Below are 21,577 nucleotides of genomic sequence, written 5' to 3'. Positions count from 1 at the left end.
AATCGAGGTCTACATCCTAAAAGCTTCTTTGTACAACCTCATATTACACACTGCCTCGCGAAACAATAGCTCGAGGTGACACAAACTATTGAATCAGCTACCGATCTCACTGCCGTCGTTTCCAACGTCATATATTGCAACGTCTAAGCGGCCACCCTCACCTTTCCACCTGATTCCGCTGGCTGAATGGCAGACAGGGTGGACTATTTATCCTTCCTGCCCAACGGCTTTATATCAAAGAATCAAAGATGGCACCACTGGCCCCAACGATCCTCACTGAGGGCGTAGACTTTGTGGTGCAGTCCACGCTGTCGAGTCGATTGATCGATGACTTCCTCACGCCAGTGTTCGTGCAAGCAGCTCCTTATGTGATCTCTTTTATGACTGCGCTTGTTGTACAGTCCTCTGCATCATGTTGGCGGGATACAATTTGCGTTTCCAGGACAGCTTCGTTTCCTGGTCCTTGGGAGAAATACATCTACGCCCCTGACTCGCGGCTGGTCTCCCCCGCCAAGATCTTGAATCCGGACCATTCCTTGATATCAATGTATCCGGAGACGGTCAACTTATCTTCAAATGAATCATTGGTCATTTATGACTTCGGGAAAGAGGTAGGAGGAATTGCTACTTTGAGTTATCAGTCACGTGGTTCCGGTCAACTCGGTTTATCATTTTCCGAGGCCAGGAACTGGACTGGGTATGTTTCTGACGACTCGAATGGCAAATACCAGACTGGGGCAGATGGAGCTCTATTTGTGCCTGTCACGAATACTAGCCGTGGCAACTTTACGATGTCAGACTCGAGTCTGCGTGGTGGATTTCGCTATCTTTCCTTGTTCACGACCAGCAACTCGACATTCGAGGTGAACATCACTGCAATATCACTTGAGCTTTCTTTTCAACCAACTTGGTCGGACTTGAGAGCATATGGAGGATACTTTTCCTCGAATGATGATCTACTCAACCGCATCTGGTATGCCGGTGCATATACGTTGCAGACGAACGCTATCTCACCAAACACTGGAAGGGCTTATCCACTACTTGACAACGGATGGGCGAACAATGCGAGTCTAGGGACTTCGGGTGCGAGTATATTTACAGATGGCGCGAAAAGAGACAGAGCCACATGGTCAGGCGACCTTGGTATTGCTCTTCCAAGCGCTTTTGTAAGCACCGGTGACTTTGAGAGCGCCAAAAATGCACTCCAGCTGCAATTCGATCTGCAGGTGAGTTGTTTTCAAGAATTCTGATAAATTCGCTGAATATTAGACAGAAATTCAATGGAGAACTCCCAATGGCGGGCCCGCCTCTCAGCTTCTATGGCTCTGATACATATCATATGTCATCAATTATTGGAACATATGAGTACATTGTCTATAGTGGTGACACTGAGTTCTTGACACGGAATTGGAGAAAGATCAAGCTAGCTATTCAATTCGTCACTGCGAAGATCGATAGCACGGGCATACTGTATGTGACAGGGAGCAATGACTGGGAAGATTCGCCCAAGGTGGTCACAATACTCAAGCAAATGCGTTGATGTATAAAACTTTGACAGCTGGAAGTGCTCTTGCCAACTGGACCGGTGACAATAATTTAGCGCGCAGGTGGAAAAGTCAAGCAGCCGTATTGAAGAATAAAATTAATGCGCCAGGTTCCAATATCTGGGACTCAAGCAAAGGGTAATCAACTATAATTCCTCAATTTCATGTACTAACGTGTAGCAGAGCTTTCAGAGACAGTGGCAGTCTACTCACTCAGTTCAATGCTGGGGGCAACGGAGATTCATACAGGTACCCGCAAGATGGCAACAGCCTAGCACTCTACTACGACATGGCAAACTCTTCGAGCTACAAAAACATTAGCGACTATCTTTTCTCAAATTGGGGTCTAATTGGAGCCAGTTGTCCTGAAATGGAGTTCAATATCGTACCTTTCATCGAAAGCATGGAAATCAAAGGTCACTTCGCTGCTCATCAAACTACTCGAGCCTTAGATCTCATCCGTCGCAGCTGGGGATGGTACCTCAACAATCCTTATGGGACAGAAAGCACATTCATTGAAGGATATCTGGAAGATGGGACATTCGGGTATCGTGCGAATGCGGGATACCAGAATACATATTCATACGTCTCACATTCTCATGGTTGGAGCACCGGACCAACACATGCTTTGTCGACCTTTGTGGTGGGACTGCAACTTACCTCGCCTGGGGGCAAGACTTGGATCATTGCGCCTCAATTTGGGGATCTCAAGTCTGTTGAAGGGGGATTCACGACTAACTTGGGGAAGTTCTCGGTGAAATGGATTCTGGTAGATGACGGATTCGTTCTGGAGTACAATGTTCCGAGCACAACTTCTGGAAAGTTGATCTTGCCTGCGTCGGTCGGTAAGACACCCAAAGTCAGAGTGAATGGCGGGTTGTCTACTCAAACAACGTACGATGTTTCAAGTGGAGTTGTCACAATTGAGAAACAACCCGGTGGTGAGAGCCGGATCCAAGTCTGGACTTGAAGGCTTTTCAAAATGCCAAACTAAGTCCACAGACTGTGAATGGCGTGTTGGGGATCAGTGAATGTCTGAATCTCTCTACTCTCGGCCAACGATTCCTCCCTGCGATACTATTTTCCGGGATGTCTCGCATTCACATCTTGCACATTCAGGTAAACTCGACCGGCACTTTCAACAACATACAAAAGAAGGCTGGACAAGGAGACTGCATGTTCAGAGACCTTCATCTCAACATATTCAACTTGAAGTTTATCATTCACAGGACCTGACAATGTGCTTTGGTACAGAAAGATGTTCAAGGTGCAGGGAGCGGGACTGTGCTGGCTGCGGTCGTTCTCCGCCCCTTGCTCCGCGACAGGCTCCGAGCTCGCGTTCCAAGCCAAAGAGCGTTGGCCTCGGGGCTCGTACGGATCACACTCTATCAAAAGAGACCTCTCATAAATCAGCACTACTGCATGGTTCGAAGACAAATCGACCTTTGAACGCTTCTCGCACTCGCCGGGGCTCGGATCACAGAACAACAGCAGCCTCCAAGCTTGAGAGAGGCAGTCGTCGACCCGACTCAGATCAAAGCCAACATGATGCATCGAGCCAACCCTCGCAGTCATCATCCCCTTCAGTGTCACCTGCAAGCCTGGATGCAACTGAAGTTGTACGTGGTGGGATCTCTGCGAAATCTCTTTTCACGTCACAACATGACATAGTAATGGCTACCCGACAAACAATATTTGATTCTCTTCCCCCACTCAAGAAGGAAAAACAAGATCAATGGGCACAAACTCAGCTTGCAAAGAACGCGAGCTCAAACTGTCCAGTCGGTTTCATCTGGGCTCGATATCAAAAAGGATATAGATGTCTTGGAGGAGGCCACTTTGTTTCGATCGGATGCACTTATCGCTGAAGGAAAGGGCGGCTGGTATCACTGGCACAAGAAGATGAAGCCAGGTCGACGGATACCAAAGGAGCTGGGCCCATTTTATGGTGCAGATCCCCAGTATGGGCCACTTTCTCCAAAAGAAGCTACGAAAATTCGCGTTGGGCTTATGGCAAGGAAAATCCTACAAATGAAGACAAGCGGTGGTAGACGATGATGGCATGATGATTTACTATTTAAATAGGAAATCAACCTTCTATGCCAAGATGCATTTGGGACTGAGTTTTACCTGCAGTTTTAAAAAGCCAAGGAACACTCTTGCCTATCGTCACAATGAGAGAAGGGATGCTCATACATGGACAAATTGGGAGAGCGGATTCTGGGACAGATCGAAAGATCCGCTGGTAGGAAGGACGATCAGAATTGACAGACGGCCGCGCATTGTCAAGTTCATTACCTAGCCAGAATTAATGTAATTCTAGAATCAATGCTACCAGAGTAAGTGCCCAATCTTCGAAGTAACAACCCATGCAGCAGCTTCGGTCCTTGCTCCGCACAATGCCCATCGGCTCATCAACCGACAAACCCGACGGAGCCGACAACCACTTCATCACAATCACCGATTGCACCAGATAAGGAACCGTACTCAATACAAAGCAGTATATCTCACTGTCCTGACCCTAAATCATACACAGTAACCAAACAGCTCAAAGCCCATCATCATGCCCAGCACAGTCTCACCCCCAGACACCCCCACCAAAAATGGCCCCCTCTTCCCTGACTACCTTCGTTTGTCCCTCCCCACTCCTGAACTCAAAGCAAATGACTAACATGCCACAAGCACATTATGACCCTCTTGAAAAAGTCGAGATGGTCGGCTCCTTTGAATTCTCGGATCCCGGCCTCCGCGCCGACCCCTCAAAGCAAACCCTCTTGTCTCAAGCAACGTCCATCAACGACCTCGGTCCCTACTGCGGCACCGAACGTAAATATCCGTTCCTCTGTTTATTTCTGCTTTCTAATTCTTTCATGCATGCCACGTTCAAGCTCTTGAATAATCATCTTTTTCGAAGACTCGGCTCCTAGTTCTTCTATAAAAGCAAATACTAACTCCCTCTAGTCCTAGGCGTCGACCTAACAAACCTCTCCCCGGCCGCCCTCGACGAACTCGCCCTCCTTACCGCCCAACGCGGCTGCGTCGTCTTCAGAAACCAAGATGCCTTCCTCGCCGCCGGCTTCGACGCCCAAAAAGCCATCGCCTCGCACTTCGGCCCCTTGCACGTCCACGGCTGGATGCCTCATCCCCAGAACGGGCCCCCGGAATTCGTCATCGTTTATGACAGTGATCAAGATCTTAGGATCCGCAAGTCGTGGGCGAGGAAAAATCCTATCCAGTTCCACGTCGATCAATCGCCTGAAGCGCAACCGCCCGGAATGACGCTCTTTGCTATGCTGGAGAGCCCGCCGGGGGTTGGTGGTGATACGATTATCTGTAGCACAGTGAGGGCGTTTCAGAAATTGAGTCCGAAATTTAGGGCTAGGTTGGAGGGTTTGATGGCCGTTCACACGACGCAAGCTGCTTTGTCGCGGGAGATCCGCGATAATGGGGATAAATCGGTCGTTCGGCGTCCAGTGACGAGATCGGTGCATCCAGTGGTAATAGTGCACCCTGTGACGGGCCAGAAAGCGCTATTTGTGAACTCGAGTTATACGCAGAGTATAGTGGGGTTTGATGATGATGAAAGTGATTACTTGTTGAAGTTTCTGTTTGATCATATTAATCGGGGCCATGATTTTAGTTGTCGGGTGAGGTATGAGCCGGGGACGGTGGTGTTGTGGGATCAGAGGGTTACGCAGCATAGTCAGACGTTGGATTATCCGGCTGGGGCGAGAAGGCATGCGTTTCGGTTGACGCCGTTGGCGAATGTGCCGATTCCGAGTAAGGTGGATGAAGATGATGATGGGTGTAAGCTGGAGGAAGATAGGGAGATGTTGGGGTTGTGTTGATTTGGAAGATGAGAAGGGAATTTGCAACACTATCTGAGTTACTCGGAGTGTGTTGGATGTCTGAAAGTTGAAGGGAGAATTTGCAACGCAGGTACATAATCAAATGTCTGACTGAAGTATAATAATTAGACCATTAAGTGTGTTCTGTAATATTCTAAGATCTTGAAGATACAATCCTCTTACCTCCAACCTTTAGGCGGTACTAGCAATTCCTAGCATCAATAGCAAAGATGGTAGTGTTGCTATTCATGCAATTGCCCAGAGGCGGGAATAGTGTGCACTTGCAGCTTGTCGGGCATGTCAGTCCATATGCGATATCTGGTGGATGAGAATGCAAGGCAGCGGCCGAAAAAAATCGAAAGACTTGGGACTGAAGTATATAGTCTTGAATGAACTCATTATTTTGATGTGCCTAAGCTCTTCTCAAACTCCACCAGTTCTTTTAGGACACCTTCCGCCATAATTAAGTCTCTTTTCTCAGCCGTTATTGGCATCAAAGGCCGTCTCGGATTCTTGCCATACCCAAACATTCTATTTAGCAGCATCTTCATACCAGGAATCTGCACGGCGTCAGCCAAACTTCCAGAATTATAAGGGAAAAGACTTGCGCCAATTTTGATGGCAACACCATCAGCATTCGCAATCAGATTCTGCACCTTCTGCGCCTCAGCATAAGATCCAGAGCCTGGAACAGCCAAGCACAGTTCCCACAACTTGACACAGGCACTCGGTGCAAAGTTCGCGAGTCCAGTGATAGCACCCGAAGATCCTGCCGCCATTGAGGGAAGCAGAATATCGATGAAACCATCTATCACCAAGAATGGTGCTGCTGATACTTTTCGTGGGTATTTTACTTTGAATTCTGGGTCATTGACGACTGCTGTGATTCTGGTAAGCTTGCCAACTGCAGCACAAGTGAGCTTTACCCCGCAGATATTTGGGGCGGATTTCGCAATGTCGATTATGAGGTCGCTGTCCATGTCGATGCCACTCGTGACGCCTGGGAAATTGTACATCATTCTTGGTAATGTCAGTATGGAACGAGTTGTTAACTCAATCTACTGACACTGGAATGGGAGATGCTTCCGCAATATCCACAAAGAAGCTCTTAATCGCTGTGACGTCGGCCTTCAGAACTCCAGCGTAATATCCTGGTGGGATTGCAATTGCAAAGTCCGCTCCTGCCGCTGCTGCCTCTTTTGCTAATTGTATCGATTCGCGAGTGCTGGTAGCACCAATACCTGCCACGATGGGGATTGAAGTAAGATTAATCTCATCGAGTGCTTCGCGTCCAATTATTATCAAAGCTGTCCTTTCTGCTGCACTCTACCAATTCTATCAGCTGTGCCATTCCATGGTTCTGGCTTCGCCTCACCAGATGTGGTGCCTCTCCCATGGTTCCAGATATGACTGGAATTGTACCTGCACTTGCCGTGACTTTGTGTGGTCAGAATTGTGATGATTTCGGTGGTCACACGACATACACTGGATATGTTTCTTGAACGCCGCCAGGTCCAAATCTTCACTTCCATCTTGAAAGAAGGTTGGTAGCGGGGTATAGATTCCCCGAGGAAGAGTTCGAACCATTATGACTGAATATGCAACGAATGTTTGAAGAATTTACCAACAATCTCAAAGAAAAGCAGAGTACAGTAACATCTAGACAGAGAACCAGGGTCCAAACTATGGACACTAGTACCTGCATGTTGACTTTGCAAGGCTAGAGATCAATAAACTTATCGGCAGAGAGACCGCTATCGCGATGCATAATATTCGAAACCGCGTCTCGAAAGTGGGATTTGCAGATTTGTATTCAGAGACGGGTCAGTGGCCGACAAAGCCGACGAAATTTCCGCGGGGAACTAACCTTACCGAACAAGGATGTGTTGGCGGCAACCATCGAAAAGCTCAAGATTGCAATCGCAGGAATATGAGTGGTTTTCGGATTGAGTGCTCATTTTGAAGTTCGAGAAATGGATTTAAGGATGATAGAAACAGAAGAGCAAGAAGAGGTTCCTGAGGTGAGACCTCGCCTCAACACGCGCCGCGGCAATTTCCTAGCGAGTTTGACTTTGCCTCACCGCGTCAAACTCAACCTCAACCTGCTTTATCCCACTCTTATATCATCGACATCTCAGCTCAGCTCCAGCTCAATTATTTCCGGCAAGTTGTGATTGTGTCCAGGGTAGATGTGGTCTGCAGCCGAATGTTCCCTGCATCGGCTCCATACCGACCCTCCCGAACCACGATTCAGTCGTCTCTTATCTTACCGAATCCCAGGATCTATGGGCCAGCTAGAGATGCACTTCTCAACAAGAACGCCGTCTAAGTCCCAGCCACTTGGGACCGGTCCTTGTTGCGGGGAGATAAGAAATAATATGTAAGGAAGAGATGTTCACGACTGCATTAGCTTTTTCACATCTCATATTCTCAATCACATTTGAATTTCTCTCCTCAAGACAAACATTGAGTGTCAATCATGTCAGCAGCTGGTCAAGAGAAGAAAGCTCCGGGCGATGACATTGCCTTCGCTCCAGAGTTGGAAGCTGTTGAGGCTTTGAAGGCCGTCAAGGCTGGTCACGCTAATGATGTCGATATTGCTGCTCAGATCTTGGCAAATAATATTGATATTGTTGGCAACGAGAGTTGGTCATTGGAGGAAGACAAGAGTCTTATGCGCAAGGTCGATTGGCGACTCATTCCTATTGTAAGCAATCCCCTCGATGTCCTGACATAAGCTGATAATCTGTAGCTCTTCGTTTGTGCCACTCTTTCAGGTCTTGACAAATCTGCCATCTCGGCTGCAGCCATCTATGACTTAAAAAAGGATCTCAACCTGGTTGGCCAAGAATACTCCTGGGTTGGCTCTGCTCCATTCTTCGGTGGATTGGCCTTCATGGGACCATCCGCATATTGCTTGCAGAAGTATGTTTCCCTTAAACATGCCAAAAAACTCACTAATTCGTGTCCGAAGATTTCCACCTGTTACCTATTTCGCATTTAATGTTCTTTGCTGGGGCATTCTTGAGATGTGCATGGCTGCCTGTACCAATTTTGGTGGACTCTTCGTGTGTCGTTTTCTGCTTGGAGGTTTCGAGGCTCTTCTCATTCCAGCCGTCACTCTAGTGGTAGCTATGTGGTACAAGCCGTCAGAACAACCTCAACGCAACGCTATCATTCTTAACGTTGTGGCACCGATCTTTAATGGACTGGTTGCCTGGGCTGTTGGTAAGTACTGCTTACGAGAATTCTGAAACACTAGCTGACATCACACAGGCTATCACAAAGGCACTTTTGCACCATGGAAGATTATCTTCTTGACCCTTGGAGCCTTCACTATTCTCTGGTCCTTGGTTGTCTTCTTCTTTTTGTAAGCAGCTCAAGAGACTTTCGAGGCGCACAATTGCTAATTTGCATTAGGCCAAATAACCCACTTGAAGCAAAGTGGCTGTCTGAGCGTGAGAAGTATATGCTGATCCAACGCAAAGCCATCGACAACACAGGTCTAGAATCAAAATCCTTCAAGATCGAACAAATCTGGGAAGCGCTTCTCGACATCAAGACATGGCTCATCTGGTTCGCCATCATCGCCCTCCAAGTCCCCAACGGCGGCCTCACCACCTTCAACACCCTTATCATCTCCGGTCTTGGATTCGATGCCGAGAAAACTGCACTTCTAGCCATGCCGCCAGGAGCAATGAGTACAATTTCCGGAATCGTACTCTCCTACATCGCAGCCACAACTCGACGATACCGAACCCTGATCGTCGCTGTCGCCGTCCTCCTCCCTCTCGTAGGAGCAATCATCTGCTATACCCTCCCACGGACCAACCTCGCAGGCCAGCTCATCGGTCTTTACATCCTCTACACATACTGGGCACCATACGTAACGCTCGTCTCTATCTACCAAGCCAACATCGCCGGGCACACTAAGAAGGTATTTTTGTTCGCTTGGTTCTACGTCTCTTGGGCCACGGGAAATATCATCGGTCCGCAGACTTTCCTTGCGTATCAGGCGCCGGCTTATACTGGGGGCACGATTGCGATGATTGTGTGCTATGTTGTAGCGATTATCTGTATTTTGACCTATGGATTGCTGTGTCATCGTAGTAACCAGAGTCGTGCGGGGGAGATTAGTGAGAATAGGGGCGATATGGACTGGCTTGATTTGACGGACAAGCAGAATACTTCTTTTAAGTATACGACTTAGAATTCGGATCGAGGAGCATCGGATGGAGTTCGGGGATACCTTTGAGCATCAGGTGCGACTATTTTATTTATGTCAAGGAGGCATAGAAAGCAATCTTGGTACATGTTCGCTTGCATCATTCCTACCCAAGTTTCAGCCATTGCTTCTTCTGCCATCTTCGCGCAAGTGCGAAACCATCTTACCATATAAACACTTGTCCATGCCTTCATCAAATTCCCATGCATTAAAAAATCAGCGCCAGTCCTGTTCCTTAGTAGCAAGCTTTTCATATTCAACCTTGATGCTTAGCACATTTGACTTTCATTCATTCATTCACAGTGAAAAGGATTCATTGCGTATCAGGTACTGAAGTTGAGTGCCAAGCCAAGAAATGAGATTACTATGATTGCAAAATGAGGTGAATCACTAAGGTTGATGAATTTTGAACTATTAGGACATTAGGTTACTAGTTTGTATACGCAACAAGAAATTATCAACAAGTTCCTAGGGAAGATGTCTAGTGGTTGAGTCTTCGAGGAGATGAATAACATTTGATTTTGGCACTTTGTTGATATTATGCTTGTACCCCTACGTATGCGAGCGCATAAAAAAGAGTCATTGCCATCGCTATCGATACCTACGTAGTTTTAACAGCCCGAAAACAAACTAGCGCCTTCCAATACAATTCTATCAAAACAAACCCAAAATCTCCACCCCGCACTTTCCCAAAAAACCAAACTCCAAAGAAACGACGCCACGATGCCACCAAAACTCAGACGCCAAGCACCCGGTGCATCCGCTCTCGGAATCTCTTCCCGAATGCAAACTGCCCTCGAATACGGAGAGCAATCTGCCTGGCAAAGACCAACCCAAAAGCCCCGCACAACCCGCAACTCCAGCGCGCGCTTCTTCATCATGCCCCCACCACCCTTCAAATTCAAGCCCACGTACGACCTCGGCGACGCGCATTCCGCGCAAGCCCGTCAATGGAGCCGTCCCCTTCCTCCCGGCGGCCGTCCCCACATTGCCTGTCTCCCGCAAGAGCTGCATGACAAGATTCAGGAGCTTGCTGATCCCATCAGCCTTGCGATCTTGTCTGTTACTTGCAAGGCTCTTCGGATCAGACTGCCTCATACTCTGCATACCAAGAAGGGCCATGGGGTTCTGGAGATGGAGGTCTGTGTGGGACATGGGAAGTCGAAGAAGTTGTGGGAGCTGTTGGAGCAGTTTATGAAGAACGGTATCATGGGTCAGAGGTTGTACTGTGGGCATTATGAGATTCATAAGTTTGTGGGTGATGCGGCTTATAGAGCTGCTAGGGATGTTTATTGGAGAAAGGTATGTGAATATCACTTTCATTCTTTTTGACAAGCGCGGGCTCGAGGCTGTGAGGTGCGCGGTTAAAACATATCCTAACTTACCAGTAGTACCCGCAATTGCCGTACAACTACGTAGAGCTGGTGGAGCAGTTCAACAAGGACGAGGAGGAGGCTAAGTTGAAAGCTATAACCCGTCAACCCCAGAAGGTGCCTGAGCTGCCTGAGCTATCACCTTACCAGGGAGACCCAGCAAATGGAATGATAGGTACCTTTTCCCAAGTGAGTGGGCCACTTCCATCGCGGATGAACTATGGATCTGTACCTTCAAATGCATATACACCTACAGGACAGCATCCAACTCATGCTTATTCGTATACTCCGACACCTGGATTTCAAGGATATGGAACTCTGCAACTGGGGCCCATCACAAATTCTCCTCAAACCTCGTCGACTCTTCCAGCACTCTCAACGACAACAACCACATCTCAAGCATCTTCATATGTAACTCTACCATCTACATATGTATCTCAAGCAGCTACACATGCATCTCTGTCAGCACGTACACCAGCTCCGGGTCTTCGAGGTCAAGGTTATATAGGCCATGCAGCATATCCATCTCAAGCATCCACATATACGTCCGTATCAGAATATGCACCTTAAATAGCTGGACGTGTGCGCACCACCCCTCGTAGATCTAGAGTACTCCCTTCTCTTCTGGATTGAATGCAGAGTGGCCGGGTTCCCATTCATTGTCAACGTTTCCTGCGAACCAAGTTTACCTTTAAAGCATGAAGAGGCGTTTGGGATGGGGTTTTGCTCTCTCTGACACATTTGGTGGATAGCGTTTACTGATATTTGGAATTACCGACAGCGTGAGAGCGATAATATGGAATGACAACGATGATACAGGGCAACGCGTTGAGCGGTTGATTATCTGTATTATTGTCGCGATCTTCCTTTCTTTACGTTTCTTTTCTTTTCGATATTTTCTGTCAGTGTACGGGGCTGGACTTTTCTGAAGATCCGTCCATGGTGATGCATATTGGAGGAGTTCATCGGAAACCATGTATCCAGCGTCCCAAGCGTAACGAAACCAAAAGAGAACCATAGCAAGATTTTGAAACCACGAAGTGTACTCAATTCACTTTCTGTGCAAACATCTACTCCATTCGAACTCCATGCTATCCCTTCCCCTCGCATCTATTCTCTCCCCGATCTCTCTCTCAGCCAAACCATTAATTCCCATACCTTCTCTCAAACCCATCACTCCCCTTCTTCTCCCTAATAAACCTCCCCAACTCTTCCATATACGGCCCCGTCACCTTACTATCCACAAACTCCAAACTCCTCACAATTTTCTCACCCCTCTCATCAAAGAAAAACATCAACATGTACTCTATCAATTCCCCTCATTAGCCATTTCGCCTTTCCCCCTCTCCCCTCCAACTCCAATAATTGCAAGACTTACCATTAGCATACTCCCCTATCTCCGTCATCGCGGTACTCCGCGCCCAGACGACGACTTTGTTCTGCTCGGCGTCGACGAGGAGGTCGTTTATTGTGACGGTGAAATTCCAGAAGTAGGGCATGATGGCGCTAAAGTAGGAGCGGTAGGTGTTGTTGTTCATTATGGGTCGGTTGAGGGATTCTGTTTGGGTTAGAGGGAGGGATGAGGGATGAGGGGAGGGGGAGGGGCAGGACGTACTGGGCAGGATTTCGTGGGTTGCTGTCTCGTGGCGGGGGGCTAGGATTGTTTCGACTGGGAGAGGTTAGTATGTGGTTTTGATAAGATAGAGATTTGTGAGCCGAGGAGTTGAAATGTTATCTTCTTTGATGAGTAGCTCCCGAAGCTCTCGAGTCGTAGGGTGAAATCAAAAGAAGCGCCGGATTTGACGTACTGTTCCAAGAGTTGTAGGACTCCACGGCTGCTGTTGCATTTTTGCGGAGGAGGGCTGCTTTTGAGGGAGCGGCTGATCCTGGTGGTATTGAACCCATTTTGCAATTTTACTTTCTGAACTTTCTGCCAAGGAAAATCAAGTTGGACGAGAAGAATTCCTAGTATTTAGTCGCAAGGTAAATTTTGGAGATCTTATGGTTGAATGTTTCAGGGACGAACATACGTAGTTGACTTTTCTAGAAAAGTGAACAGAAAAAAAGGAAGAACAAACGAAGAAGTCAACAAGTACCCTACCTACCCCACCAAGGAAGTCCACTAAAGCCGAACCGCGGAGCTAGCTCGCGGTCCTCCAATCGACGTCCCGTTTCAAGTAGCGAGTTCTGATGTGCAGAGGGGGAAAGATCGGATCGCGGCAAGCATGGGGGATGAACATTAGACGTTACCGAGGGAGCGAGTTAGGGGGATGGAAATTTGGGGGCGGGGCTTTCTCGCTTATTTCTTGGGTGCGTGTGCGGGAGCGGATGCGGGAATGGGACGATGCCGTGGGAGGGAGCGAATTGGATATGTTTCAGGATAGGTTGAGCATTGTTGGATACGGGGTACGAATGTATGTTGAATTATGAGAAAGAATGGCATCAGGTAAGTGGGTTTTGATTCACGTGATGAAGATTTGGATTTGGGACCTGGAGGGTTGAGATATTCCTTTGCGGACGAGTACAATGAAGATACTGTAGATGGAAGACATCTTTGAAAAGAAATTTTGACACAATGCTCGAACTTTATCGTCCCTACCCTGTCAGATGAAGTGCAAGCTATGAAAGGAGACTAGTAATCGGTAAAAATTGATATGACACCCCCACGTCCTCGCTGACAGAAAGATCATCACCTTAGCTCGATACAGACCTTCCTCCTACGAAGTATTTCTCCTTCACAGCACTACTCCCTCTGATAACTAAATATTCTTCGAAATACCCGGCTGAATCCCCTCCAAGATATCCAACAACTCTTTCCAAATCCGATCACCAGTCTTCTTCCCCTCCTCACTTAATACCAAATCACTTGGCGGCGCCACAACACAGTTACTCATATACTTACCATGACTCTCCTCTCCAGCCGCAACCGCCGCAACAATAGTGCGGCTCCCCATCTCAGTCGAGCGGGCCATGAACATCTTCATCATAGAGAATATCACGAACATCATTCCCTTGGCGTCGCGCGCTAGAGAAGATTTGCAGAATCCCGGGTTGACGGTGTTGACGATGACTTTCTGGTTGGCGTGAGGACCGGCTGCCATCTTTTCGACGAGAGAACGAGCACCGAAGACTTCGAGTAGTTTCGTGACTGGATAGCGCTCTTTCTCCCACTCTGGTTGGTCGGTTCTCTTCAAAGCTTCGAAGATCGAGGGTTCGTTCCTCTCTTCAAATTTGGCCTATTCACCAATCAGTTTCCAACATCATAGAGTATCAGATTGGAATACATACCCATTTATGCGTCTCCGAAGAAGTGATCTCCAACCTCGGAACCATATTATACTTAACCCCCGACCTCCTCAGCACAGGCAACAAATTCAACGCCAACAAAAACGTGCCCACAACATTCACAGCAACACTAGCATCCCATCCGGACGGATGGCTCTTGAACGTAAACCCCGCCAGCCCAGCATTCTCGCACACGGCATCGACACGCTCGAGACCCTCGACTCGCGTCGCAAACGCCTTCACCGAGTCCCAGTCCCCCATATCGACTTCCCAGACCTCGCACACACCCTTGCGACCAGTGGTGCGCTCGATGTCGGCGCGCGCTTCTTCGCCTTTGGAGAGGGAGCGGCAGGCTAGGATTACTTTCTGGGCGCCGAGGCGGACGAAGTGGCGGGATGCTTCGAAGCCGAGACCTACGTTCGCGCCTGTGACGATGATGGTTTGGCCGGTGAAGGATGTCGTGGGGTAAGGGAGGGGTGTCCATTGGACGATGAGGTTTTTGATGAATTTAGACATTGTGAGGGAGTTTGATACTGTATTTGTGGATTTGCTTATATGGAAAGCTGAGGGAAAGTCTCCTTATATGAGTTGAAAGGAAATGAGGAGACATCGGAGTCGGGGGTTTCAATGAAAGATCAATGCGATGGATTGCACTTGAAATAACTGCCATTGTGGTGTAGTGGTCATGATTTAAGACCTGTTTTGATGGTAAGGCCATTATCTCCGAGTGTTTTCGAGATGACAGGGGCTGGACTTTGAAAGTCCGCTGCAAGTCAGGACGCCACAAAATGTTATCCCCAGACCACGTGATGTAATGTCCTCAAACGGCTGCGTCAGATTGATATCAAACAGGTGTGGAACTGCGTGTCTGAATTTCAACCAGTTGAATTGTCAACTTTAATGCTCGCGATGAGTAGTTTGAGACGTTTTGTACAAGAGTTTGGAAAGTCCGAGACGGCCAGGTGTGGCTGATAGAGCAGTCACGCCCCAATTCTTTGTCACTTCTTCGCAACTACAGTTCCCACTTACCTAGGTACTTCTCAAAGAGTTCAAGCATCAGGAAATGCTGTGTCAATATTGGCAATAAATTTGGGCAAGCCACTGGAGTGGACTTTTCCGATCACGGATCTCATTCCTCGACTACAGGCAATTAAACACGTAACCATCACTTCGCAACATCATAACCCATCTTCATGGCTAGAAAGATGGAATGCACGTTGTGAAAGACTTCGTATTAAGTGACTTGACTGAAGCCAAGAAACATCTTGAGGTGAGGAAATCTCAAGTTTTGAAGCTACCAGACAGAGACTTGACACTCATTCCTCTATTTGCGACAAGACATCTCCCAACCGATTGTGGTGATCTTTTTCAGATCAAGTGTAAGGGGAGGGGTGGTACAGAAGAAACGCAGCATATTCAATTACGAAAACTTCAGCTTTCCTTGGCTACAAGCGGGCTTGAACGCTTATTAGCACCGACAGGAATCCTTCAACGCAGACCTTCCTCTCAAGCCCAGTGGTGAAAACCTTTACACCTCAGCTTCTACGAAATGTGTCGTCCTCCCACACGTAGGACAGTAGCCGGACAGTGCTTTTCACTTCATCGTCGCTGATCCTCTGTCTCATCGTGTGGAAGGCTCCGGAGCTTATTCCCTGGAACATAAGTGCATCGTACCGCTCAGCACGACAAACACGCTAGAAGGTTGGACAATTAGTCAACTCAGATTCAATGGTACACCTTGACTAAGCGTAGGGCTATGGGCAACATACTTTAGCTAGATCCCAACGCTGCAGGCTTGTGCTCAGGCTCGTGCAAAATCCTGGTCCGAAGGGATCGGGTGTCGGAAGGGCTAGAAATTCGTTGAAGAAATTCCACGCTGAAGAGTCGTGCCGATATGAAAGGGTATCAACGTGCTTTCTGGAGTTACACCAATCGACTTCGTCCATAAATGCAGGCCAATTTATGACACCGACGCCAGGCTGCTCGTGACCATTCCGCTGAATGGCACTACAGATTATAGACTTCCAGAACTCAAAGAGTAGTTGAGCTCCGGCATCAAGCACATGGCGTCCGGCACTTATGGCATCTGGCGGAATAGAAGAGTGACTTGACGAAGTCGGATACTGACGAGTAACAGGTCGAAGACGATCCAAATAATGGGTTTGAGAAAAGTCTGCAATTTTCTCAAAACAGTGTACGTGGTAGAACGCTACTCGGCAATCAGCACTGTTGATGATCGACAATTAGAGCGTCTCAATCTACTCACAGACGTGTGTCGTCCCCCGAAACCGAGCCATATTGGGCATACCAGGTCGAACAGAGATACGATATGTTTTGCTAGCGATGGTAGGCGTATCACAGTCCAGTCGGCAAAGGCTCGGGGTGTGAGATAATTTCAGCCAAAACCCAACCTGTGCAACTGTTGAAGTCCGGGTTCTTCCTGGTTCCAAACCAATGTGTTGTCGAAGCGCGGTTCTGGCCTGTTCGATAGTTTGTCTGCGAGCATCTTGCGGGAGTTCGACATTGGACAGCTGGGGGTTCATCCTGATATCGACAGTCTCCAGTAATGTTAGACTAATAGTGAATGTGAATGATGATGATTGGTGAAGAGGAAAGGAAGGCCAAGGCACGGAATTTGCTAAAAGTACGCTGGGAAACCAGATGAAGAGGGTAGGAGCAGACGACATGATTAAGATTAGATATGGAAGGAGCACCGAACATGAAGATTGAAGAATAGAAGCGAGAGAAGAAAATAATGATATTAAAGAGAACACTTTGATGCCATGGTTGATGACATTCGAGAAGTCTTAACGCAAAAGACTTGGGATATTTGTGCGGCTTAAGAAGGTTTCAAATCACTTTATGCGTGCCACTTCATGCGGCTGCAAGCAAGTAGACTGAACGAGATCGTGGAACTACACGATTTAGCATTAACATAAATTGAGGATCTACCAAGACTGCTGTGGCATGCAATTGGATCTTTCAATATGACATCGTAAGAAGTTCATCGATCCTGAGATCCGGGAGCTGTCGAAAATGCGTACATTTAGCTTAAATCAGCTCATTAGACCTATTAAGATGCTGTAGTAGAAAGGTACCAGATATTAAATTGGAACTAGTTGACAACATCAAGCAAGGAAGAAAAATGCGTTGATCAAGTTTCTTAGAGGCATTGGCGGTCACAGATGGCAGTATATTTCTTTGGGACTAGTGCGGGGTAACTTTTGTTGTGATATTTTGAGTCACAGAATTCTACGATCACATTGACAACATTCAGCAAGAAATTGTGGCAGACATGCCAAAAGTATACTTGCTCGACTATGTGGCGGGCAACGTCCGAAGTCTAGTCAATGCCATTGAGAAAGTTGGCTACACTATTGAATGGGTCAAATCACCAGAAGATGTCGAGAAAGCAGATGTGAGTTTGGAAACACATCCTCCTGGAGGCTCTCGTGGCTGCTGAGATACTAAAATATTTTGGGATCCTACTGACACCGTCTGCTAGAAATTGATCCTCCCTGGCGTCGGCCATTTTGGTCATTGCATGACCCAATTCTCCTCTGCCGGCTACCTCCCCTCGATACGAAAGCACATCGAATCTGGGAAACCATTCATGGCCATATGTGTTGGTTTACAGGTATTATTCGAAGGCTCGTCTGAGAGCCCCGCTGTGCCAGGTCTTGGTGTGATCAAGGGCCACCTCAATCGATTCGATGACACCTCCAAATCAGTACCTCACATTGGTTGGAATAGCGCGAACCCTCGAGGCAAGCAAGCATACGATCTGCGTTCGAGCTCCAAATACTACTATGTTCACTCGTATAAAGTTCCATATCGAGAAGGAGAGCTGGAAAGCCAGGGATGGACTGTCGCCACAGCAAGATATGGTGATGAGGAATTTGTTGGAGCCATTGCGAAGGGAAATATCCTGGCAACACAATTCCACCCCGAGAAGAGTGGTTCTGCAGGTCTGCGGGTCCTCAAAGCGTTCTTAGATGGGGCAGAAGGCAGAGGAGCACCTGCTGGCATAAACGCAGTGAATGAAGGCTTGACGAGACGAGTTATCGCTTGTTTAGACGTACGGACGAACGATCAGGGCGACCTGGTCGTAACGAAAGGCGATCAATACGATGTGCGAGAAAAGACAGATGGTGGCAATGTTAGGAATCTTGGCAAGCCAGTGGAAATGGCCAAGAAATATTACGAGCAGGGCGCTGACGAGGTTACATTCTTGAACATCACCAGCTTTCGAGATTGCCCACTGGCAGATTTGCCTATGCTGGAGATTCTGCGGAGAACCTCGGAAACTGTCTTTGTTCCTTTGACAATTGGTGGAGGCATTCGAGATACCACGGATACAGATGGGACAAAAGTATCAGCGTTGGAGATTGCGACGATGTATTTCAAGAGTGGAGCGGACAAAGTGTCGATAGGGTCCGATGCTGTCACAGCTGCTGAGGAATATTATCGTGAGGGGAAGAAGCTTTTTGGCAATACCGCTATTGAGCAGATCTCGGGGGCATATGGAGCTCAAGCCGTGGTTGTAAGCGTTGATCCCAAGCGGGTATACATCTCGAAGCCATCGGAGACAAAACACAACACTATCGACACAAAGTATCCTGGACCCAACGGCGAAGAGGCTTGCTGGTATGCATGCACAATCAAAGGCGGCCGAGAGACTCGAGACATGGACGTGGTGGAGTTAGTTACGGCCGTTGAGGCAATGGGTACCGGGGAAATCCTCCTCAACTGCATTGACAAGGACGGTACGAACAGTGGCTTTGACTTGGAGCTTATTGATCAAGTCAAGAGTGCTGTCAAGATACCCGTCATTGCGTCAAGTGGAGCAGGTGTTCCAGCTCATTTCGAGGAAGTGTTCTCAAAGACCAAGACAGATGCCGCTCTTGGCGCAGGAATGTTCCACAGAGGCGAATACACTGTGAAAAATGTCAAGGACTTCCTTTCAGAAAAGGGCCTGATGGTCAGACAATTTGAAAGCGAGCTATAGAATGTCGTAAGCGTTCGAAATCAAAGCCTTGGAGCCAAGAGTGATATTGACACGTGATGTCTGGATTTGTAATCTCGACGGTTTTTGGACTATATCCGTGCCAAGAGATACTATAAGCTCCTATATAGAGCGAGAATGGAAGTACAGTAGCCTATTTCTCTCTCCTCAGATTCAATTGCACCTAATTTGCTCAACCAATGGCTACCAACAAAATCCTCGTCCTCGGAGCAGGTGAACTCGGCACAGCAGTCCTGAGCCCCCTCGCCAAACTAGCACCCCCAGGAACATCAATATCAGTCCTCCTTCGTCCAAACACTATATCCTCTTCCAATCCTGCAAAGATCGCTGAACTTTCAAATCTCAAATCACTCGGGATCTCCTTTCCTGCGGGAGACACTGCAACCCAAACCATTCCAGAACTCGTCTCCTTATTTTCTCCATACGATCTCATCATTTCCTGCTTAGGTTTCGCATCAGGTCCTGGCTCTCAGATCAAAATCGCAAGAGCAGTACTAGAAGCCAAAGTGAAGCGCTTCGTTCCTTGGCAATTTGGCGTCGATTATGATGTTGTCGGAAGAGGAAGTGCCCAGGATTTGTTTGACGAGCAGTCGGATGTTCGAGACTTGTTGAGAAATCAAAAAGGAACGGAATGGATTATTGTCAGTACGGGAATGTTTACAAGTTTCTTGTTCGAGGCATACTTTGGTGTTGTTGATTTTCAGAGTTCGAGCGGGGATGAAATGGTTGTGAGGGCCCTTGGTGATTGGGAGAATAAGGTTACTGTTACGACGCCTGAGGATATTGGGAAGTTGACTGCGATGGTCGTTTTTGAGGAGCCGAAGATTAAGAATAGGGTTGTTTACACGGCGGGAGAGACTGTGAGTTATGGGAGGGTGGCGGAGATTGTGGAGAGTGTTTTGGGGAAGAAGGTCAAGAGAGAGGTCTGGAGTGTGGAGAAGTTGAAGGAGGATTTGAAAAGTGATCCAAACGATTCTTTGAAGAAGTATAGGGTTGTATTCGCTCAGGGAAAGGGGGTCAGCTGGGATATGGAGAAGACGTTTAATGTGCAGAGAGGTATTGAGGTGCAGGATGTGGAGAGCTTTGCAAGAGAGAAATTGGCATCACTCAATCGATAGTGAGGAGGGGAAAGCACGGTCACGTAGCCCATCCATTTGTCACCATAGAACCTTTGAACTCAGCGAGGGTATTCCAACCTTTGTAGTGAACCTCGACACAGAACCAACGCTTCATACCTAAACGAGCTCCCAGTCAGACTCTGCTGATTCCAAGTCTGAGTCTATGAGACTTGGAGAAGACGTTGCAACAGAGATTGGTCGTGAGGTTGTAGATGGGCGAGAACGATCCACCAATATCGCGGTCATTTCCAAGTCCTCAGCTTCTTTGTAGCTTTCAACATCCCTACTCTCCTCGACATCCTTGCCTTCACTCCTTACGTCAATCTCTTTCCCCTTAGAATCAATACCTTCGCTCTTCTCTTCATACTGAGGGGGCGGAGATGCGGCTCTTGCTGTCCCAGCAGATTCGCCTTCAACCTTCTTGCTTGCAGCATTCGTTTCATCTCCATCTGCTAGACTCTCCCGGGCCATGATATCAGTGAGTGCGGGTTCATTTTCCAGTACCCATATCATCAGTTGCTTAGTCCTCGCATCATGCCGTTCTACCTCGGCAGGATCAATTCCCTCGTCTCTTAAATAGCGTTGGATCTGACTGAAACTACCAATTCCATTACCCGCCCTCGTAACACCATAGTTGGCAGCCTTAGCTCTCTCTTGCCTCACCGCTTGGACCAGAAGCTTCTCGATTTGACCCAAACTGTAGTCCTTCCGACCTGCAGGCGAGAGTCCAAGGCTGTCGACGAAGGTATCAACAGCGTCATACCCAACCATCACTTCGCTTCTCAAATTGTTGAAGTGACGTTGTGCATCATCGGCCTGGAGCCAAATGTCCGCACCCACTTCGTAGTAAGTGGAGATATGCTCTTGGAGTTCACACAATGCGTAAGTCAACGACTCAAGGATGTGAAGCCAATCCTTGCGACGATCTTGGCATCTTTGCATGAGGAGTGAGTCGGGATTGTTGGCTTGCTTGATGAGGTGTTCTAGAAAGCGATGAATGCCATTGAGGTCCTCGCTGAGGTCTTCGAAGACTGAGGCTGCGGCTTTGCAGCTGTTTGAAAGCTGTTGGACAAGCTCATTCAATGGCACGAAGTCGTCCTCCGTGAATCCGGTCGCCATGATGGTCGTGGATGTCGAGCTTTCTCCTGCTACAACAAT

The 21,577-nt window shown here is 47.9% G+C and overlaps 10 protein-coding genes across 10 annotated transcripts; 5 read left to right on the top strand and 5 right to left on the bottom strand.

The window, feature by feature from the left end:
• Positions 1–380: 380 nt before the first annotated feature.
• Positions 381–2,514, top strand: LY89DRAFT_697960 (glycoside hydrolase family 78 protein; the record flags this gene model as incomplete). The annotated part of the gene is made up of 4 exons (XM_018216943.1): positions 381–1,226; positions 1,274–1,470; positions 1,500–1,654; positions 1,784–2,514. 4 exons carry the CDS (start codon positions 381–383, stop codon positions 2,512–2,514), a joined length of 1,929 nt encoding a protein of 642 aa, XP_018070332.1.
• A 1,593-nt stretch (positions 2,515–4,107) lies between these two features.
• On the top strand, positions 4,108–5,392 carry LY89DRAFT_735119 (TauD-domain-containing protein; the record flags this gene model as incomplete). Its single annotated transcript, XM_018219978.1, has 3 exons — positions 4,108–4,174; positions 4,227–4,370; positions 4,506–5,392. The coding sequence occupies 3 exons, from the start codon at positions 4,108–4,110 to the stop codon at positions 5,390–5,392; spliced, it is 1,098 nt and encodes a 365-aa protein (XP_018070331.1).
• A 384-nt stretch (positions 5,393–5,776) lies between these two features.
• LY89DRAFT_685858 (putative dihydrodipicolinate synthase) lies at positions 5,777–7,365 on the bottom strand. The gene is made up of 5 exons (XM_018215157.1): positions 6,877–7,365; positions 6,768–6,829; positions 6,459–6,718; positions 6,001–6,412; positions 5,777–5,952 (listed from the first exon to the last, which is right to left on the bottom strand). Exons 1-5 carry the CDS (start codon positions 6,977–6,979, stop codon positions 5,791–5,793), a joined length of 999 nt encoding a protein of 332 aa, XP_018070330.1. The 5' UTR covers positions 6,980–7,365; the 3' UTR covers positions 5,777–5,790.
• A 506-nt stretch (positions 7,366–7,871) lies between these two features.
• Positions 7,872–9,602, top strand: LY89DRAFT_587687 (putative allantoate permease; the record flags this gene model as incomplete). The annotated part of the gene is made up of 5 exons (XM_018209442.1): positions 7,872–8,099; positions 8,145–8,317; positions 8,367–8,620; positions 8,669–8,762; positions 8,813–9,602. The coding sequence occupies 5 exons, from the start codon at positions 7,872–7,874 to the stop codon at positions 9,600–9,602; spliced, it is 1,539 nt and encodes a 512-aa protein (XP_018070329.1).
• A 2,432-nt stretch (positions 9,603–12,034) lies between these two features.
• On the bottom strand, positions 12,035–13,070 carry LY89DRAFT_783214 (uncharacterized protein). The gene is made up of 4 exons (XM_018222656.1): positions 12,799–13,070; positions 12,606–12,659; positions 12,369–12,548; positions 12,035–12,296 (listed from the first exon to the last, which is right to left on the bottom strand). Exons 1-4 carry the CDS (start codon positions 12,893–12,895, stop codon positions 12,136–12,138), a joined length of 492 nt encoding a protein of 163 aa, XP_018070328.1. The 5' UTR covers positions 12,896–13,070; the 3' UTR covers positions 12,035–12,135.
• Positions 13,071–13,569: 499 nt separating this feature from the next.
• Positions 13,570–15,020, bottom strand: LY89DRAFT_685854 (NAD(P)-binding protein). Its single transcript, XM_018215156.1, has 2 exons — positions 14,279–15,020; positions 13,570–14,226 (listed from the first exon to the last, which is right to left on the bottom strand). The coding sequence occupies exons 1-2, from the start codon at positions 14,789–14,791 to the stop codon at positions 13,750–13,752; spliced, it is 990 nt and encodes a 329-aa protein (XP_018070327.1). The 5' UTR covers positions 14,792–15,020; the 3' UTR covers positions 13,570–13,749.
• Positions 15,021–15,593: 573 nt separating this feature from the next.
• On the bottom strand, positions 15,594–16,962 carry LY89DRAFT_719640 (uncharacterized protein; the record flags this gene model as incomplete). Its single annotated transcript, XM_018218511.1, has 3 exons — positions 15,594–15,969; positions 16,045–16,484; positions 16,542–16,962. 3 exons carry the CDS (start codon positions 16,960–16,962, stop codon positions 15,811–15,813), a joined length of 1,020 nt encoding a protein of 339 aa, XP_018070326.1. The 3' UTR covers positions 15,594–15,810.
• Positions 16,963–17,570: 608 nt separating this feature from the next.
• On the top strand, positions 17,571–19,283 carry LY89DRAFT_587692 (imidazole glycerol phosphate synthase HisHF; the record flags this gene model as incomplete). The annotated part of the gene is made up of 2 exons (XM_018209443.1): positions 17,571–17,693; positions 17,781–19,283. The coding sequence occupies 2 exons, from the start codon at positions 17,571–17,573 to the stop codon at positions 19,281–19,283; spliced, it is 1,626 nt and encodes a 541-aa protein (XP_018070325.1).
• On the top strand, positions 19,271–20,478 carry LY89DRAFT_100578 (putative isoflavone oxidoreductase). Its single transcript, XM_018205002.1, has one exon. It carries the CDS (start codon positions 19,481–19,483, stop codon positions 20,417–20,419), a length of 939 nt encoding a protein of 312 aa, XP_018070324.1. The 5' UTR covers positions 19,271–19,480; the 3' UTR covers positions 20,420–20,478.
• A 58-nt stretch (positions 20,479–20,536) lies between these two features.
• Positions 20,537–21,538, bottom strand: LY89DRAFT_670498 (uncharacterized protein; the record flags this gene model as incomplete). The annotated part of the gene is made up of 1 exon (XM_018213165.1): positions 20,537–21,538. One exon carries the CDS (start codon positions 21,536–21,538, stop codon positions 20,537–20,539), a length of 1,002 nt encoding a protein of 333 aa, XP_018070323.1.
• Positions 21,539–21,577: the final 39 nt, after the last annotated feature.

The sequence above is a fragment of the Mollisia scopiformis genome, assembly GCF_001500285.1.
Source record: "Mollisia scopiformis unplaced genomic scaffold LY89scaffold_14, whole genome shotgun sequence".
Taxonomy (NCBI): domain Eukaryota; kingdom Fungi; phylum Ascomycota; class Leotiomycetes; order Helotiales; family Mollisiaceae; genus Mollisia; species Mollisia scopiformis.
This window is presented reverse-complemented; position numbering and strand designations above follow the sequence as displayed.

Excerpts from the sequence above, each read along its gene's own strand:
- LY89DRAFT_685854 (XM_018215156.1), bottom strand. The coding sequence starts at position 14,791 with ATGTCTAAATTCATCAAAAACCTCATCGTCCAATGGACACCCCTCCCT. Across the intron at positions 14,227-14,278 it reads CTTCGGAGACGCATAAATGG|GCCAAATTTGAAGAGAGGAA; the intron begins GTATGTATTCCA and ends ATTGGTGAATAG.
- LY89DRAFT_685858 (XM_018215157.1), bottom strand. The coding sequence starts at position 6,979 with ATGGTTCGAACTCTTCCTCGGGGAATCTATACCCCGCTACCAACCTTC. Across the intron at positions 6,830-6,876 it reads GTTCAAGAAACATATCCAGT|TCACGGCAAGTGCAGGTACA; the intron begins GTATGTCGTGTG and ends GACCACACAAAG. Across the intron at positions 6,719-6,767 it reads TGGGAGAGGCACCACATCTG|AGTGCAGCAGAAAGGACAGC; the intron begins GTGAGGCGAAGC and ends TAGAATTGGTAG.
- LY89DRAFT_783214 (XM_018222656.1), bottom strand. The coding sequence starts at position 12,895 with ATGGGTTCAATACCACCAGGATCAGCCGCTCCCTCAAAAGCAGCCCTC. Across the intron at positions 12,660-12,798 it reads GTCCTACAACTCTTGGAACA|TCGAAACAATCCTAGCCCCC; the intron begins GTACGTCAAATC and ends AACCTCTCCCAG. Across the intron at positions 12,549-12,605 it reads AACCCACGAAATCCTGCCCA|AATCCCTCAACCGACCCATA; the intron begins GTACGTCCTGCC and ends TAACCCAAACAG.
- LY89DRAFT_100578 (XM_018205002.1), top strand. The coding sequence starts at position 19,481 with ATGGCTACCAACAAAATCCTCGTCCTCGGAGCAGGTGAACTCGGCACA.